General features: G+C 37.4%; 1 protein-coding gene across 1 annotated transcript in view; it reads right to left on the bottom strand.

Annotated features, from left to right (window-relative positions):
• Window positions 1-18,090, bottom strand: part of PPP4R2 (protein phosphatase 4 regulatory subunit 2) — a 32,634-nt gene that overhangs the window by 3,305 nt on the left and 11,239 nt on the right. The window contains exons 3-8 of the mRNA XM_032985713.2: window positions 8,512-8,682; window positions 3,458-3,551; window positions 2,018-2,055; window positions 1,453-1,527; window positions 891-1,034; window positions 44-312 (exon numbers count right to left, since the gene is read on the bottom strand). Of these exons, the coding sequence (XP_032841604.2) occupies window positions 44-312; window positions 891-1,034; window positions 1,453-1,527; window positions 2,018-2,055; window positions 3,458-3,551; window positions 8,512-8,682 (791 nt within the window). The remainder of the gene's footprint in view (window positions 1-43; window positions 313-890; window positions 1,035-1,452; window positions 1,528-2,017; window positions 2,056-3,457; window positions 3,552-8,511; window positions 8,683-18,090) is intronic.

The raw sequence follows: 18,090 nt of genomic DNA, 5'->3' as shown, positions 1-18,090 counted from the left end.
CCTTGGGAAATGGACAGAGCAAAGACAGTAAAATCTGAAATACCTTCCTCCTCTTCCTCTGTACAGTGCTGTCTGGCACAAGTAGCATCTTTTTCTTTATCCTGAGATGTAGAGGATGTTTCCGTCTCTTCCCCCATGCCTAAAGAAACTTCACTGGAGGCAGTTTGGTTAGGTGCATCTCGGGCTTCCCCTTCCTTGTCAAATTTAAGTCTTTTTACCTCACGACCTTCTGCTTCTGCAGGATCATCTTCAGAGTGCTTATTTTTTACTGGGCTGCTCTGAGCACCTTCTGATTCAGATGCTGGTGATTCACTATAAACAACAAAAGCAGCTGCAATTTTTACTGAAGAAAAACATTCTGTATCTTGTCACACTTAAAGTAGCGGCTACTTCAAGTTAAATACTCCACAAGAGAGAACAGTGGAACTCACTTCACTCACTACGTAACAAAACCTCAAAGCCATCACTCCTCTTCCACCTGACTGTCAATGAAAATGCAGAGTGATCAGCCTGTTCTGGTGGGTCCCAATTACAAACAACTCCTACTGTCAGAACCAGCAGCAAGTGTTTATAAAATATCTGGTTATAGTTTAACATCCTGACACAATTACGGTAGCTGGATTTCTGAACTCCATTATTCACTCTTCATTTTTCCTATACATCCCATACATCTTAAAAGATGTGTTACTGCAGCTCTAGAAACTTAAACTAATAGTTATCTGGACAGCCCAAACAGGAGTAAGTACACATCAAATCCTGATGCAGATATTCAGATGGTAAGATTTAATTATGCATTCCTTAGATGGCAATACTCTTTTAAAATATTTTAAAAATATAAGTGGAAAAAAACCCTGAAAATAAAACCTCAAAATATATTATTCCTCACAAACCTGTGTTTTTTATCTTCTGTTTGCTGCAAGCTTGATTCTTTATGTTCCGTGCTGTCTGGCAAACCGTTTGTTGTCATAGGAGTTGACAAAGAAACCTTCGGTCGATTTACTGGTCTGGGAGTTCCAGGACCATTTACATTAGATCTTTAAAAATAATAATAAAAAATTAACCCATCGTTTTAGTGAAGTAATTTGTTCCTAATAGGCAGAAAGCAGAGGTTGTTTAAAAGGCCACCAAAACAAAACAAAAAAGATCAAGTACTTTACTATTTTATATTGAATAAAAAAAAATCATCGCATGTAACATGCAAACTATGATAAACACTTTAAAGAACAACAAAAAATTTGTAAACAGTGAGGTTACAAAAACATCAAAACATGGGAGTACATAGTGTGTATGTTCATGCCTCCCCCACCCTCCTTCCCCCTGTATTCCATGTCACACCCCATTTTTGAGGCTACTTATTTGGAATCAGAATAGATAATAAGCAACATGCACCAGCTATTTCCAGAACTACCTTGCCTTTATCTAGAATAAGTTAACTCCGAAAACTGAGCTTACCTGTCAGAGTACCCTGGTGAATTTCCTGGGAACATAACACCATTCATCCGATTTAAACTATTTGAATTATTTTTCCTAACAACAACAACAAAAAGTTATGAATAAAGGAACTTTGAGTTATTTTAAGCTTGTTTGCACAGGATACACACACACACACACTTAAACAGTCCCCCACTGCCAGTCCTCAAGGGGTTCTCTATTGATACATTATACTAGAGAAACAGGCTAGGAGACAAACTTACAGCGCAACTGTTATGGAGGGGTATCCATTTTTTTCCACCACCAGCTACTGTATAAAACAACAGCTTAGTGTTCAGGGATAATACTAAACTGTACCATATATCCAACTCCAAAGCTGTTTATTTCCAATTTACTACCTGTAACGCTTGCAGACCACTGTCACTACTGTTGACTTAACTATTGGTAATGAAAACTGAACTCTGCTGGTCTGTCTTTTGGATACAACTACTGCCAGCAAGAGAAATGTATCAGACACACACGCACACATTCTGCCCTCTATTAACATAAGCTTAAAGTTTCAAGAAAAAAAAAAGATTACACTTACTCTGAAGATGGATATACACAGCTGACAACCATGACATTCTGTAATACACAAACAATGTATTAAGAGTTCAGAAACAGAAGCTTCAGCTCTTGACAACACGCCAAATCTTAAACAGCTACAGGATTTCGGTCCTATCTGTTAAAATAGCTCTACAGATAATTGGGTTGAAAGTTACCAACAGATGACAGCTACATAAAAAGTATCTCTGCTCCCTCTTTACAAGGTCAGGCCACAATTACAATACAAGTCAGCATTTTCACAAGTGGGTTACTGTCATAATGAGACCAGAACATTAAGCCTCAGGCCCAAGTGTTTGTAATTTCTAACTGAAATATCTCTGGAAAGCAAAGCATTCCAAAATGCTGCAAAACAACTGAATTGATGGAGAAATGCTCTATTCACACTCGAGTCCTGCAATCCAAAGTGTGCAAGCACTCTTAGTTACTTTTGGAACAGCCATATTTCAAATGTTAAACGATTCTGGCCCCACATAAACAAAGGGCAGAAATAATGACTAATTCAGTACATTTTGCTTATCTACCTCTCCCTCTTGAATAGCACTGCAAACTAAATCCATTTAACATCTACAAACCTAGCTTAAAAATTAGGTAAGTTTCTCTCTTCAAATCAATACTTAGCCCAATTATACCAGGGGGCTTTTATCACAGGGCCACCTAAATTAACCCAGATGAATTTTCATGAGGCTTCTCCATAAAACCTGAGGTGTGATTTCACAGATCTTGTTGGCTAAGAAACTGCTCTGTGAAATCCCTGTCTCATCATTTATTCCTGACCATCTCCTTCCCATCTTAACTTGCAGGAACACACCTGACTGCATCCACTGTAACAGTGGAAACTAATCCATTTACAAGTTAACCTTTATTCGACAGAATAATCCAAGGAAGAACCTCATGCCAATTTTGCCATCAAGAAACTCCTATGTGGAACCACATCCTCAAAGTCTGTTACCTACTCTGTGAAGATGCCACATTCTGTCATAAGTTATTAAATACCATTAAATGACATCTGTATACTCTTATGAAGGCACAGTCCTTTACACAAGAGGATTTAAATACCAAACCAAAAGACATTGGGGGAAGGGGCCTCCCTTCTCATTCACCTACTGGATCTAATCTGAACCCAGATGTGGAAGGAAATGACTGATCAAAAAGTACTCAAATTATTTCAGCTGATTATTTGATTTTTTTTCTAGCTAGGACTCAATGTAAAAAGGTAGATTAAACCCTCCATAAGCTACAGTTTTTATGTCTTAAGTTATTTTAAAACTGCTTGTTTCATACCTTCTAACATCCAGACTCGTACACTTAAAAGCAGCTATTAGCTATACTATGGTTATGAGCCATAATGAAACCGCTGGGAGTCATTCAGAAGTGGTAGTTGTGACTGTTTAGCCGTGTTCTCTCTCAGGAAAATACATACCTTTTCCACACCTCTTAGAAATTTGTCAGTTCCTGTGTAATTCCTCCTAGGATCTGTCAGCAACTCACAGAGTCGCTGAATAGTGAAGGGGATGCTGCAATGAAATAGATTTATAACAATTTAATTTTATTTTAATAAGTATGACTGTTAGGAAGAAACAATGTTACTGCTTTCTCCCCCTTACTGAGAAGATAGAACATAACACTGAAATTTGTTATCATTAGCAATATGAGGCAGTAACTCAAGGCCTTATTTTTCCCTATCTCATACTCTGAGGTAACAAAGCACTGTCTGTGGTGCTCACCGCCACAAAACTCTCAAGTAGGATTCTAAATACATCATCCCACAACTCAATTCATTAGAACAGTGAGAAGGAAATCAGATCATCAACAGTAAATTAGTTTAAGACTGTATTTATTATTCAAATATATAGAACAGAAATGGTAAGCAATTCAAAACAAATTTGAGTCGCACACATTAGAGCTAAGAAATTCTCAACTTGTAGTTTATTTCATGTTTTACAAAATACATTTACAGAAAAATCATTATATGTTCGAATTAGTAGAACCATTACACTTTAGCTGTTACAAATACTCTATTTTGCCACAAATGGGTAGTATACTTCTCTATCAAGGAACAGCTCAGTAAAGATAATTTAACTCAGAGTAATATATATAAATCCATAAGCATCACATTCACACATTCTGCTTTCTGACAATTCTGCAATTTCGTCCCTACTTAAATAAGAAGCTGATCATTCAGACAAGCAATACTTGACACATATTTACCAGCTACCTGAGATGTCACACATTTTCATTGCACAGTGTCACATTTTAGCAAACTTCTGAGATTTTTGTCAAAATAGTAAAATACTTTAAAAAGTTGTTTCAATAAAATAATAATAATGCATTTTTACAGTTAACTATCTGATACTGAAGCCATAAACATTTTAAAATTTGTCTAAGAATATTTAATACTTTAGAACCATTTCTTGATTGGGAATGTAACTGATACACCAAATCCAGAGCAGTAACAATACAAACTTACATACATGTGTGTGTACATCCCTATACTTTTATTTTTTGTAGATGTTCAACTTCTATTACCTTCTGAGGAAATCAGTACACAGTATCTTAAGCATATTTCATTAATTAACATCTCAAGCTTCGTTCACTAGCTAAAAAGCCACATTTTAAAGTTGCACAGATCTACCACTAGTTCCGTGCAAGCAGGTCAGCATCGCTATCATGAAGTGAATTATCACGTAGTATGATTAAACTAAAAGCCATGAGCACTCAGAGAGAGAGTAATCAAGTGTCAAAAATTTAATTATATTTTTCAGAACTGTCTGTATACTATGTTACTGGGGAAGTTACAATCCTCAGCTGGAAAAGAGTAAGGAGGTAGGCTACAATGCAACCACCCTTCACCCTAGTTCCAGCATGGCTAACTGAAAAAAACACCAAAGGTGTATCACACATTTACCCTACCAGTTAATGCCTTCCCTTGCTATTCACCCTGATTTACACCATCCCAACTTATCTTTACCTGGTGTAAACAGAAATATTAATAGACTAAAAAGATGGTGAAGTTAATCTCCAGCAATCAGCTGTGGAGAGTTAGAATACAGCTGATGAGGTATTAAATACATTGAACACTTGCAAAAAGTAACGCTTTAGGACAACAATATTTCTAAAACATTTGTTTTGACATGTTATCACATAAAAGCAAGTAAAATGACAGAACCCAAATCTTTTGGCACACAGGCAAAATACATCTCACCTATTTTGATCTAGATGTATCTCCTCCCATACCCGCAAAATTAGAGAAGGACAAACCAGAACAAACCAAGAAGAAGCGTTCCTTTTAATTCAGTTTATTATATGAAGGCTCTTAAGCGTAACAATGGTTCTATCATTATTAATTTCCCTAAAGCTTCCTTAGCATCAATCAAATAGTGCTGCTGTTCAGCAACTTTTGGACAACAAGTAGTCTTTCTGGCACCCAAATTCTTCATGATGTTTAGCTTCTGCGTAGCGCCCTCTTAACAAAATTCCCAACTCTAACTCTGTCACAAAGAATTTACTTGATCTGTTAACTTTTCCACATAGGTATTGCACTAACTGTATCTGATTTTAATCACTGATGGTCATTTTGGGTTTGGGTTGAAAAGTCCATAATTAAAGAGACTTTGCAATTTTTTAATAGACTAGACTGTCCATTCAAAATCCATTTCTTTCACAGAAAAAAACAATTAAAATTATTTTTCATCAGCCAAATCTGTAAGACATCCTGGAGAATCACTGCCTGGCTAATTTGTGTTTAGCTGTATGTAACTGGACACCTTGGAGTACTAAGACATGAAGTATTTTGTGAAAAATCAATACAGTTCTGGTTTCTCAGGGAATAAGCACACTCAAAGTGTGAAGCCTGCAACTAACTCCAGAAGTAAAAGTTGCTTTCCTATTTACTTTCAGCTATAAAAGGCTTAAACAAAAGCCCAAACCAGTTCATTTCCCTCAAAAACTGTCCATAGTAAATTGAACTTCGTTTACTGAGCAGCAGATGGCACCAAGTGTCACACTATCACCTTTGCATGCAATTTGTTCAACGTCTGTAAATGTTTTTACTTGGCAAAACCCATAGTTAACTTCACCACGTGAATTCTTTTCGGTAAAATTATTATTTTAAAGGAGTTTAACAATGTGATTTTAAAATAGAAGTAACTGAAATTGATGTAAATCTACATATGAACACCAATGTAAAAGTTTGTGAGCTGTATGACAACTGACCTTAAATGCTTAGAAATTTAATTAGTTTGGCACATGAGCTGTGTGAACAGTCCTAATCTGCCTACTTAAGGCAGCCACTTAAAACTCTATACAAACAGACTCAAAAATTCACTTCCTAGCACTGTAGTTCAAAATGAATTACAAACCAAAAATTAATTGTATGGACAGGATTCAAGAGGGATCTGAGAAAATTACTTATAACAGCTATATTAAGTTGTAGCAAAAAAAATATATATATATACTTAAATGCAAATCTGGATTGTGATTATGTCTATTTTATTGCTGCTGTGAAGACTCCTGTGTCAGATCTCCAGTAACTTACCTTGGAACTTTCTGCTTCACTAGGAAAGGATAAAGAAAATGACAAGTCTTTTAAGAACTTCCTACTCCAAAGCAATACTAAAATATAGCACGGGAATCTCTGCAAGCATATTACACAGTGTCAAGTAAAATACAGTAAGGTCAAAGCAGCCAGTTTGTGCTTTCCTTAAAAGATAGTTCGCCTAGAAATACCCCAAAGCCGGAGGTCATTCTTAATTCTTTACTACTTTGACTTTAAAAAAAGTTTAAAAGAATTGGCTAGTTTTAATGAACTCTTTCCCTCACTGTCTTAAATAAACACCAATAAAAACATCCTAATAATAAAGTCCCACCAAGTAACTTCCTTCTCCACTATAGCACCCTGAAATGGCATCCACAGCTCTAAATAAGAGGACTGAATATATCCAGTTGCACAAACCAAAACCTGCTCTTCTTACTGTTTGGACACATCTCCACGTAACTCAGCTTTCACAACCACATCCTCACTGCAGGAGTTGTAGGATTTACTAAATTAACTGTTCTGCAATCCTAGATTCTGAAACATCCTAACGTATTGTTTTCCTCAAGGTAACTAATGTATGCAGTTTGCTTCCTCAAAGACTGGGTGGTTCACTTCTAAGTATGAGGAAGTTGAGCACTCTTAAGTGTTTCAGTAAAAGATCAAAACAGCACGGCCACAGAGTAAGCTCCAGACTTGGTCACCCAAAGGTTTGTTTAGAGCACTTGGGAACAACAGAAGATAACAGCAGCGCATTCATTAGCTGTCTCTGTGAGAATATTACAAGTTTTGTGGGCAGTGAAACATTAACAAAAATCTGGTGGAGGTGGGAGAGAGGCAGACTCGAGCATAAAGGGTAAGTTTGGTTTTAAGTTCTTTCAGTGAAGTATCCCAGTATAAATATTGGGTAGCTGAGAACGAGCTGGATTTCACATTCTTAGAAGTATCCTGCACAAGAGCAATTTGTGAGGGGAAGATGAGATCTGACTTGAGACACTTAAACTGCAAATAAAGTAAGTAATGTGGAACAATAACAGTAAAAATTATTAACCTAGTATCAAAATATGGTACTAAGGACACGTTAGTAGCACCTCCGTATCTGAAATTTCAGGGTAACAGGGAGGCAAGCTTTATTGTATGCCCATTTACTGACAAGCTGAGATAAATGATGAAGTCTCTCAAACAAGCATTGAGACCCACAAGGAAGATGACTCAGTTTACGGTAAGTACGTAATCCAGTTCAGAAACAAGAAAAATACTATATAAGGTATTAAAAAAGACACACCAAAAAAAAAAAAAAAAAAAAAAAAAATCAGGAGCTTTATTTTGAAGCAAACAAAGCTTCCATAATTACAAAACCAGCAAAGAGTATATATACACTTTGGTCTAAGACACTGTCAGCAACAGATCGGATACCTCAAGTCTCTCAATTAGTAAGTATCACTCAATCTATAAATCTGTATATGGCACAATTCAACAATTCAAAACCAGGTACACCTTGCCTCCTGGTCACACCATGTTTGTCACAGCATTACTTCAAAAGCTACTGAACTGCCACAAAGCAATTAAGAACTGAACATCAAGAGACTTCTTTCATTTAGGTATTTCAAAATAGATTGGAAGAAATCTGACTTTACTATTTTGCCTGTTAAATGCACACAGAAATACCGTGCTTCATTGAATTGTATTAAAAACTAACTACATAGTGAAAAGACTGAAGCAGCTGACATGTTACAGGATGTCACAATTTTCATTCAGAGACAGAATAATAAAAGTGAAAGTTCTGAAACTACAGTAATGTATTTCCAAGGTATATATTTGCTTCCATTCATCTATTTGAGGAAGCAAAATGAACTGTCACAGATAGATAGTACAAACTACTAAGTTAAAAATTGGGAAAGTATTTTTCTTATCCTGATTTTAGGAAAACAAATAATACGTACCCATTAAATCCAGTGACAATTTTCAAGATTCTTTCTTTCATCTCTTCAAAGGGAATATATTCCACATTTGGATTGGGGGGCCCTCTTGGTTCAGGAGCTGAGGTTCTGAAATCATCCATTACTTTCTCCAGTTTGAAAATAAAATAGCCTTTAAATTGAGACCACTGAACCCTGCATAAAACACAAGAATTAAGACAGTACATCAGCCCTAAAACAACAGAAAAACAGCGAAACTTTACATTTGCAAAACAACATTCATGCTGGTATGCTAATCCCAATATAAATGAGGCAAGTAATGCAGTATTATTTTTCTTCCTGAATTTAAAGCATGATATCTATTTAAATAATTACAGTAGAACAATATTACACAAGTCAATTGCCATTAACAACAGGGTAAGCCATTTCCTTAAAGAACCAATATCCACTTACAAATCAAACCTAAATGTGAAATATGCATGCATTCTATACAATTTACCAGTGAGCCTACATGCCTGTTAAAGTTTTCACTGAGCTCACTAGGTGGGGGAGGGGGAAGCATTTCAAGTCTGGAAACCATACAGCAATTGTACACAGCATTATCTGCTTCCGTTACAGAATCTTACTGAAAGGCCTTCTGTGACCAACTACTCAATATCCATGCACCTGAAAAGCATTTCATAGTACCTCTTTCTCAGAAAGGCAAATATATTTTGTACCACGGTTAGCACTTGCTGATGAGTATTTGAGCAAAACTAAGTTGACTCCTGAAAAACATTCCTACAACTGTAATAGATTAAGACCTTTCCTAATTACGTTCTGCCCTAGAACTTAGGGTTTTTTCATTTACAGAATTTTATATATTGAAATTTTCAGGGAAACAACTCTCACACGGCATACAATGGACAAGGTGGGAAACTGCTGAGAAAGCCCTTCTACACCGATCGCCCCACAGTCACAGAAGGAGTTCTGGGTCTCCTCTGGCTAGTGCGTTTCTGAGCAGCATAGAGAGCAACTTGAAAGCAACTGGTTTAGTTCAGTTACTATCAATTTTATTCTATTCATGCTGATGCAGAAACTTTCACAGCGACAGGATGGAGATGCTAGTGGAGAAAAAGAACAAACAGGGAGAATAACAAAACAACAATAAAGAAAGAGAAAAATATCTTTAACATTTTTCTATAACATAGGCAATCTGGAATGAACAGGCTCATATCAAACAAGCATAAAATCCGAACCCCTGGACAGCCCTTCAGCTCCTGCTGAAAGAAATCCTGTTTGGCCAAAGGCTGCCTTTGGTAGCAGCGCTAGCTCAAACAGCCCTGACTATTCTCAACCCCATGTAACATCAGACCTTCTTCTGTTGGGCTGATGAAATTATTTGTGCAGTGAAGTACATGTGGTGTCTCCCCAGCAAAGCGATGACACTTGTGTCCTGCACGAGATTCTCAAGCACCAAATATACAACCACAGGCCAATGAAGTCATATTAGCATTATTTTTGTGGTGAAAATAAGCTATGTTATCTTTGCCTTAATTTTCCCCTTGGCCTCAAATAAACAGTTATGAGATTAAAAGTGGGAACACTTAGCTCTGGTTTATCTACAGAGATTCAAACACCAAACCCCCATCTTTTATTAAGAGGGGAACACAGGACTTTGTGAAAAATAGTAAAACCAGAAACAAAAATAGAAAGGAGGAATAAACAAGGTCCCAAAAGGGAATGGCAGGGATAGATTCAACAGCATTATTGAGTCTCACTGGATTATTGCTCCAATTAGCATTATACAGCCAAAGCAGAACACTATAATGTTTCCAATGTACAACATTAAACATTGCTACTACAAATGTTAAATTAAAAAGCTATCCAACTCTGCAGTGCTACCACCATGAGACCAAAGCTTTCATAACAAATCACAGATTCCATACATAAGCACATCACAAAACACGGACAGAAAAGACCCAGTAAATAAACCCATGCCAGAATAGGATTACTCCCTACAGAGCATCCCAAGAGCTTTGCTTGCCTCATGAAAGGGGATTCCACTATGATTCTAAACATTCTTTGATAACTCTAGATTTTTTTTTCACACTTTAAAACTTGAGCTGTTCTTTGTTTTCATTGTTATTTATTTCTTGCTAAACAGCACACTTATCTTTTCATAGATTATTAACCCACCAGTGTTGCTGAAATAAACCTACATAAGAAATTTCAAATGGCAATCTACTGCCTGAAAGCAGTACTCACCAGTTTTCTTTATAATGCTGAAAGAAAACAAAGAACTTAACATTTTGCCCCTATACAGAAGTCCAGAAAACTGTCACTTGTTTTAAGTCCAAATATTTTTAATCAGTATTCCTTCAATTATAAAAAGGCTAAGAACTTGCATCTGCAATACATTGCAATGCTGACATAAGAAGCATCTTTCATCCTGTATTTCAAACCACTTGATAAGTAACTGCCAACCAGGTGACACAGTCCACTTTACAAACAGAAGCAGCAGTTTAAGGATAAACTCATCCCGCAGTCACAAGCCTGGCTACAGCTAACCCAGATATAGCAACAACAGCTTTAAATCAACTCAACAAGCTGTTGCTTGAAGCAGTGTAACCACAGCACAAGGAGCTCAGGGCAGGCTTGCTGTCCAGACATTTACTCTGTTTCTCAAGAAGGTGCTTTTTTTTTTAACATTGCTGAATTCCCAGCTGCTGTGGCTGCACTACTAGCAGCATGAAAGCTAAGTGGTTAAAAGCAACTGGTACATTCACACCGCAATCACAGATGTAACTGCAGTTCATACAATAAACAACTGCTTCGGAGTCACTGAGATGTCTCATGCTCCTAGAGCAAACACTCCTGACCTCAGTGTTGTAACGCAGACATTAAAACATGCTCCCATTTAGATGACGTTCTTGAAGGATTTTCAATCTATGCAACTGGTTTCTAATGAACAGCTTTATTCCAGTACCAGTAAGTTATACAGGAACTCCAGCTGCTCAACAGGAAATATTATCTGTGCCACAAAAGACTGAGTCAGCTTCAGATTCTTCAACCATGTAGGCAAAATTAAGTCCTGCAGTGGCAACACAGTGGATTCCTGGAAGGCAGGAAGGAGGAGGAGAGTTCCTCTGGGCTACAATGCAGGTCACTTGTTTCTTTTAGGCCCAACACTTCCATCATTATCCTAGGATGACGAATCTCAAACTTCTGCACACCATCCTTGAGTTACCTCTTTCCTGCCTTTCCTACCAACCCAGGAAGCAGCAGTCCCTTTTCTCCTCTTTCTTACCTCATCTTACTTTCTTACTTCACTTTCTTCCTCACCTCATCTACTTACTGTGTCTGCCAGGCTGCTAGGAAGGGGGCAGAACTACACATTACTCCTATAGGAGAAAGAAAATACTTGAAAAGCAAAGGGAAGCAGCTGTGGAAGGCAGGTTTCTGCTCCTGCTTTCACCCAGAACTGCCACTGCTTCCTTTTCCCTCAAAGCCAGTCCATTCCTCAGCAACAGCAGCACCTACTACCGTGTTATCAGACAGTGGCAGTTACCTCCTAGGCAGCTGTGTACCACGCCTCGAGTTTACGCTAACTCTGAAAAGGTCCCTCAACAGAATTGTAATACACAAGGTGGATTAATAAAGGGTTTATATAAAAGAATCTTACTTTAAGCAACCTTAATTATACATATTTGTTAAAGAAACTTATCTTCACTTGTGACAATGTACTGCAAAGTCTGAATGGTATTTTTAAACTGTTTGTAAAAGATTACACTCAAATCAGTCTACAAAACTGAAAAGCATCTGGCTGTGTATCTGAAAAAAAAACAGATTGTTAAAATAACAAAGTCACTTCTGACCAAAAAGCAAACTGTAATTTCTGCAGGGTCAGTCAGATTTCCTTCATTTCTATTTATTTCAGTGGAAGTGATCCTAACTGAGTGTCAAAAAAAGGGAAGTTACCTCCTCTCTTTTACTAGCCTAGGAAAATGACACGTAGAAGTTGGTATCAGCTAAACTCTTCAACTCACTTGCATGTCATCCATACAGAAAAGGAATTAGTTGATAAATGATGGGTAGAACTGTTAGGCAATACAGAACAAAAATTAATATTCACAATAGCATATCCTAATTATCAAAGCAACCTGTACCTACACCTCTAGAAATTGTAAGTTATCAGCATACACTGAAAGATTGGTCACTTAGCCAGACAATAGTGTAACAGGAGATAAGAAAATGGCAAATATCTGTTCTCAAAAAAAGAAGTATCTTCCACACGTATCACAAGCTCCCCGAGAACAACTCTAGCATTAGAATGCAACATGTCTATTTTAGCTGCTTTGCTACAAAATGGGAAACACTGAAAATGAGCAAAGTTTGGTCAATAGCTTCTATAGTTAAATCAAGAGCCAAATGGAAGCAAAAGAAAACTCTTCTATACAGCTTTATGTAAAACCTCATTAAGTTTTATACACTGGAAAAAAAGATGACAAACACTTTAAGCTCTGTAAAGAAACCAAACTGAATAATTTCCATGGAGAAAATACTATTCATGCTTTCTACTGAGCAGGCTTGTTTATAAATACTTGCTCTTCCCACTCAGCATTATACATAATCAGTCTTTTCTAAATGCACGCTTGTGTCTTCTAAACCATGTTTTTCCTGTCCACTACACTAACTTGCGAATTTATACTAGCAACTTTGAGAGCTCTTTTACAGCTATTCAAAGAAAAAATTCCTGTGAACATTGTATGATCGGTAAAAATTTCTTCAGAAACAATACTTCAAAAAAAATCAGTTGATCCTAAAATGTTTTAGTTCGGTGTACTTTCATCCTAGAGGAAGACAACTTCGAAATGATATACACTTTATGTATACCTAAAGCATCTTTCACTACAGTATCTGGGTCATCCTGTGTAAATACACCTTTACAAAGACAGCTCCCCTGGGCTAACAAGCCTGTAGTTGTGCAGATACTCCAAATCATCATAAACTGGCATTTTTTCTTAGAGTCCTGTGCTTCCATCTCACCAGCTCCCTCCTGCACCATTCTTCCCTTATATCAACCTAAAGGTTCTGCTCTGGCATACAGAAAATTAGAGGAAGAAACTGATTTTATTAAAAAAGCATCTAGCAAGGAAAAGTCAGCAGAGGCAGTAATGTGAATGGCTGAAAAGAAGCAACCACAGCCCACAGCACACTTCGGAACTATTCCTTGTATAGATACATATATCACAGCAGGATCACACATCTCAATCTCTCCCAGGACGGATGTAAATGCTGGTAGTTTAACTCATCAATTTCTATTTTTTTTTTTTTTTTTAAAAAAAGCACCTTTAATAGGCAAGCAACAGATGAAAGCATATAAGCTAACACAGCATTCCAACAGTTCAGGTTTTTGTACATTACTTAAGTACATGATACTACATCCTAGATTTAATATACACTAGTAACTGCTTTAAGGTATAGAAAGTAGTTTAACACCAGAATACTGTACCAGAACACAGTCTCTAACCTTGTAATTTAAGTAAAAAAAAAAAAAAAAAAAAAATCAAAAGCATAAGAGAAACGTGGACAGAAGAAACTTCAGTGTTTGAAGATACTCAGTGGTGTTTTACAGAAATTAAACAAAAAAGCAAACAGCACCTGACAGAACAGCCAATAATATGAGAAACATAAGCAAGTTTTGAGAATATTTACATATAATTAGAGAGGCTGCATGAGAAAAGGCTAAAACAGAGCAGGGGAAGACATAAAACATAAAATGAACAAGCAGAGATTAAGCAAAATGACAGGCTATGCAAAAACCCCTCCAATAAATAAAAACAAAACCAAAACAAAACCAAACAAACAAACAAAAAAAATAAAAAACACACACACAAAAACAAACAAAGAACAAAAAACCCCAAAACCTCGCACACACACAAAACCTCAGGACAGGGTCAGAGTAACTAGCGACAAGAAAGTTAAGCCCTATGAAGAAAGACACAAAGGGATGCAAGGAAACTCTACAGTCAGAACTGTAGTACAGTAACATACTTATTCACTGGAAGTTGATGAGGCAGCAAAAATATCTCCATTGCACATGGAAGGAAGAATTAAAAAAAAGATTAATTTAGACAAGGGACATAACCTACCATTACCAGAGCAGAAACACGGAAGAACACAATCCTAAATCACTTTGTTCTCTAATAAAAGCAAACTATTTCACACCTGTACTTGAACTACATGATTTTCCGTTGGAACTAATCCATTACTACAGATCAATGAAATTTTGCCAAGCAACATCAACCAAGTTTAGTAATTGACCAGTTCTATTTGTTAAACAGCGCTCTTCAACAAGGCACAGAGGCCACCATAGTGAGCAGAAAGCAGTTCAAGTAATCTGATGCTATGCTTTGATTTAAAAGAATTACTAGCAAAGTTGCTTGCAATGTATGACTGCCTCTCTACTAACACAATTTGCACAGAATTCATCTTTCTGAACACACGTATCAAAACCAAAATTACATTTTACATGGAAATAACATAATCCTATCACTCCCAGGGTGCAAAAGACCTTCCCCCATTCCCGTATCTCCTGGTTACTCAAAATGTTTGTACTGATGAAACTGAGAAAGCAGCTTTCTCCCTTACCACACTGGCTGTTGTCAAAAAAGAGAACTCTGTCAATAGCTTGCACTATCGAGATGTTTTTTGTATGCTGGAATTAACTGGTATTTTCTTCTGATCGTTGGACAAGTTTTGCTACGTGATTCTTTTGCCACTTGGTATATTCACTTTGGGAGACTTGCAATTTTAACAAAAAGAACAGAAAGCCAGAAACATTTAACAAAGTTGTTTGGGCATGATTTGACAAACATTAAAAACCAAGCAACAGAAGTAATAGCGAAAGGCAATGTAAGAACCCAAAATGGAGAGCAAAGTCTTGTAACCCGGAAAACAGAGAAAAACATTAACTTTCAGAGAACTACAACAAGGAAAGGAAACAAAGCTGTAATTGCAATACGCCTTCCTCCTTCATACACACACAGTGCTTTCTGTACTATTTTTAAGAAAAACTATCCATTGAAGAAGTAATAGAGTACTTGCTCCTGTATTTAGTACTACACTGGAAGGCTTTGGTCCAACCCAGTGATCCCCAACATTACTACGTGACTTGGACATTAAGTGCAGACTGGACTGCAAGTCTCTGAAAGTGCAAAAGACAACTAGGGTAAATTACCTATCTCCCTTTTTAGCAACTGTATTAAAACATCAGACGTAACACTAAGGTAGTTCATATGGCTTACACACTTTAGAGAAACTCCACAGGATTTTAAGATTCCATCTTCAGTAAGACCCATGGAAAGTAAGCAGGACAAAACCTAAAATGAACTGAAGAACAAGAGGAATAATTCAGAGTGTCTGAAATAAGGCTACCTCCTGAAATGAAGGTACTGCAATTATTTCGTAAATCTTTCTGGAATTGCTTCACAGATTACAGGTTTAATTAAGAAAAACATTATACTGAAGGGATGTTAAGCTTCCAGAGACCTAACTATGTACTTAAAACATTAAGAGTCCCAGGAGTCCTGGTGGGATGTCTGTCTTCAGATTGCACAGTGTTTAAATTCATTACAAAATTACTTGGTTTAAATTTTAAGAGGATGCCATCTGTTTTGGAGAGATGCTATATACCACAAAGAACATAAAATGAAAAGGAAAACAAAGTAGATCTACTATTGATTCTGTTCATTGAACAGGCCATAAAAGAAACATCAGAACTTCGTAAAAGAAGGGAGCACTTCCCTCTCCACCCTCCTCCTACTGTTAGCTCTCTGTCAAGCAGAAATAAAAAGTACAAAATAGTATACTGAGCATGCAAACACTTCATGTTCAGCTAAACTGATTTTAAGGCAGAGTCCTCAGAACACAGAAGAAAAGAACCAGAGGCCAATCTCAGGGGGATTCACTTAACAGATAACAAAAGATATGAGTCACTTCTATTAGCTTCCCTTGTGTCCCCCCTTGTGTCCCCCCTACCAAATTACGGCTGACTTATATTACACTCCCACAGAGACTTGCCAGGAGGAAACAGCTGCTTATAAGTGAAATAACTTGCCAACTTTAATAATTGTTTCTTCTCTTTTGTGCCTTGCTCTACAGCTCACAGAAGATGAAGGTGTACTCTGAGACACAGTAATATCCCAGGCTGTCAGAAGCAAAATTAAAGTTTCATCCAAAACAATTTAATTCCTTTTCTATTCTGGTCTGTCAATGGGATCGCCAAAACCATATGAAAAGCCAAAAGGCACAGAAAATGAAGTGCACCCAGCAGTTACATATCCAGTTCGAACCCACGTGCAAGGTGGCAAACTTTCCAGCGTGTTCTTCCACAGCCCCAACCTGCAAAATATCTCAACAGGAATACTGTGGACTAGATGAAATATGCCACTTCTCAAACCAAAGGCCTATGTCTGTCCCGAACTGATCCCCAGACATGTGAAATCCCAGGATGATTCCCTTCCTCCAGGCTGCAGAAAGGCCAGCACCCAGGAGTCAGCCTCGGGAGCCTGCCCCGGACAGACGGACAGTCCCGCTCCGAGAGCGGTGCGGCAGCCGGAGCATGTGTCCAAAAGGCCCTCGCTGGCAGAGTCCAGAGCTGCAACTGTGCAAAGAAACTGATGGACTGCAGTTCTCTGTGGGAAAGGAGACCAAGGCCAAACTCTCATTCATCTCCCTCCTCAGTTATCTCTGTTCTTGGGATGGAAAGGCAGCAGGTAGAGCCTACTCCCTCTATAATTTTTTTGTTTGTTTTATTTTAATCTTTACTTTACTTGGCATATCCTAATTTCAGATATATTGATTAGGTACAAACAAGGACACCTGCAAGTCCAGTTACATAGAAGGGCATGCACAAGCTAGTCACAACTGCCTATAAAACATAACACCCAGCATTTTCATACAGCAAAAACAAACAACAAAAAAACCCTCATATGTTTTGATTTTTTGTCCAGGAATTACTAGTTCACTATTTCTTATATAAATACAAGACTGCTTCTTTAATGAAGATTGCTTCTTAACAAGAAGCGCTCAGTGGTAGAGAAATGACTTTCAATTTCTTCAGAAAATACTTCTGAAAAGTTCTGAGGTAGAAAACTGGCAATACAGAACTCCCATTACTGGAGAGATTCGCTATGCTGTGGTTCAGCCGGGATTTCATCACAGTGCAGAGGCAGGGCACTGCCCCACCACATACTTAACCTTGTACCTGGTCTACAGAGAAAGGGGCAAGCCTGCTCTGCTGCTCCCACACATTCCTGTGATGCCACACACAGGGAAGTGAATCAAATCACTAATCTAACCACAAAATTTATGCCACAGATATGGAAGAATAAGATGTGTGATGTGACGATGAGCAGAGAGCCGAGCCATTCCTTCAAGCAGCTGCCCTCATGTACCAGTTAAAAGACCATACCTTAATTCCACTCTTGCTTCAATTATTCATTCCAACTTTTGTTTCTACTTCCTGTGCTTTACTTTAATACTCACTATTTTGATGCAATTCATTTTAGCGTCATCATTTTACACACTGTTGCTGTTTTCACCATTCACCCAGTGCAG

This window comes from Tyto alba, unplaced genomic scaffold, assembly GCF_018691265.1.
Source record: "Tyto alba isolate M040663 unplaced genomic scaffold, T.alba_DEE_v4.0 Super-Scaffold_3, whole genome shotgun sequence".
In the NCBI taxonomy this organism is placed as follows: Eukaryota; Metazoa; Chordata; class Aves; order Strigiformes; family Tytonidae; genus Tyto; species Tyto alba.
Note: the sequence above shows the minus strand (reverse complement) of the source record. Positions and strands in the feature narration are given on the sequence as shown.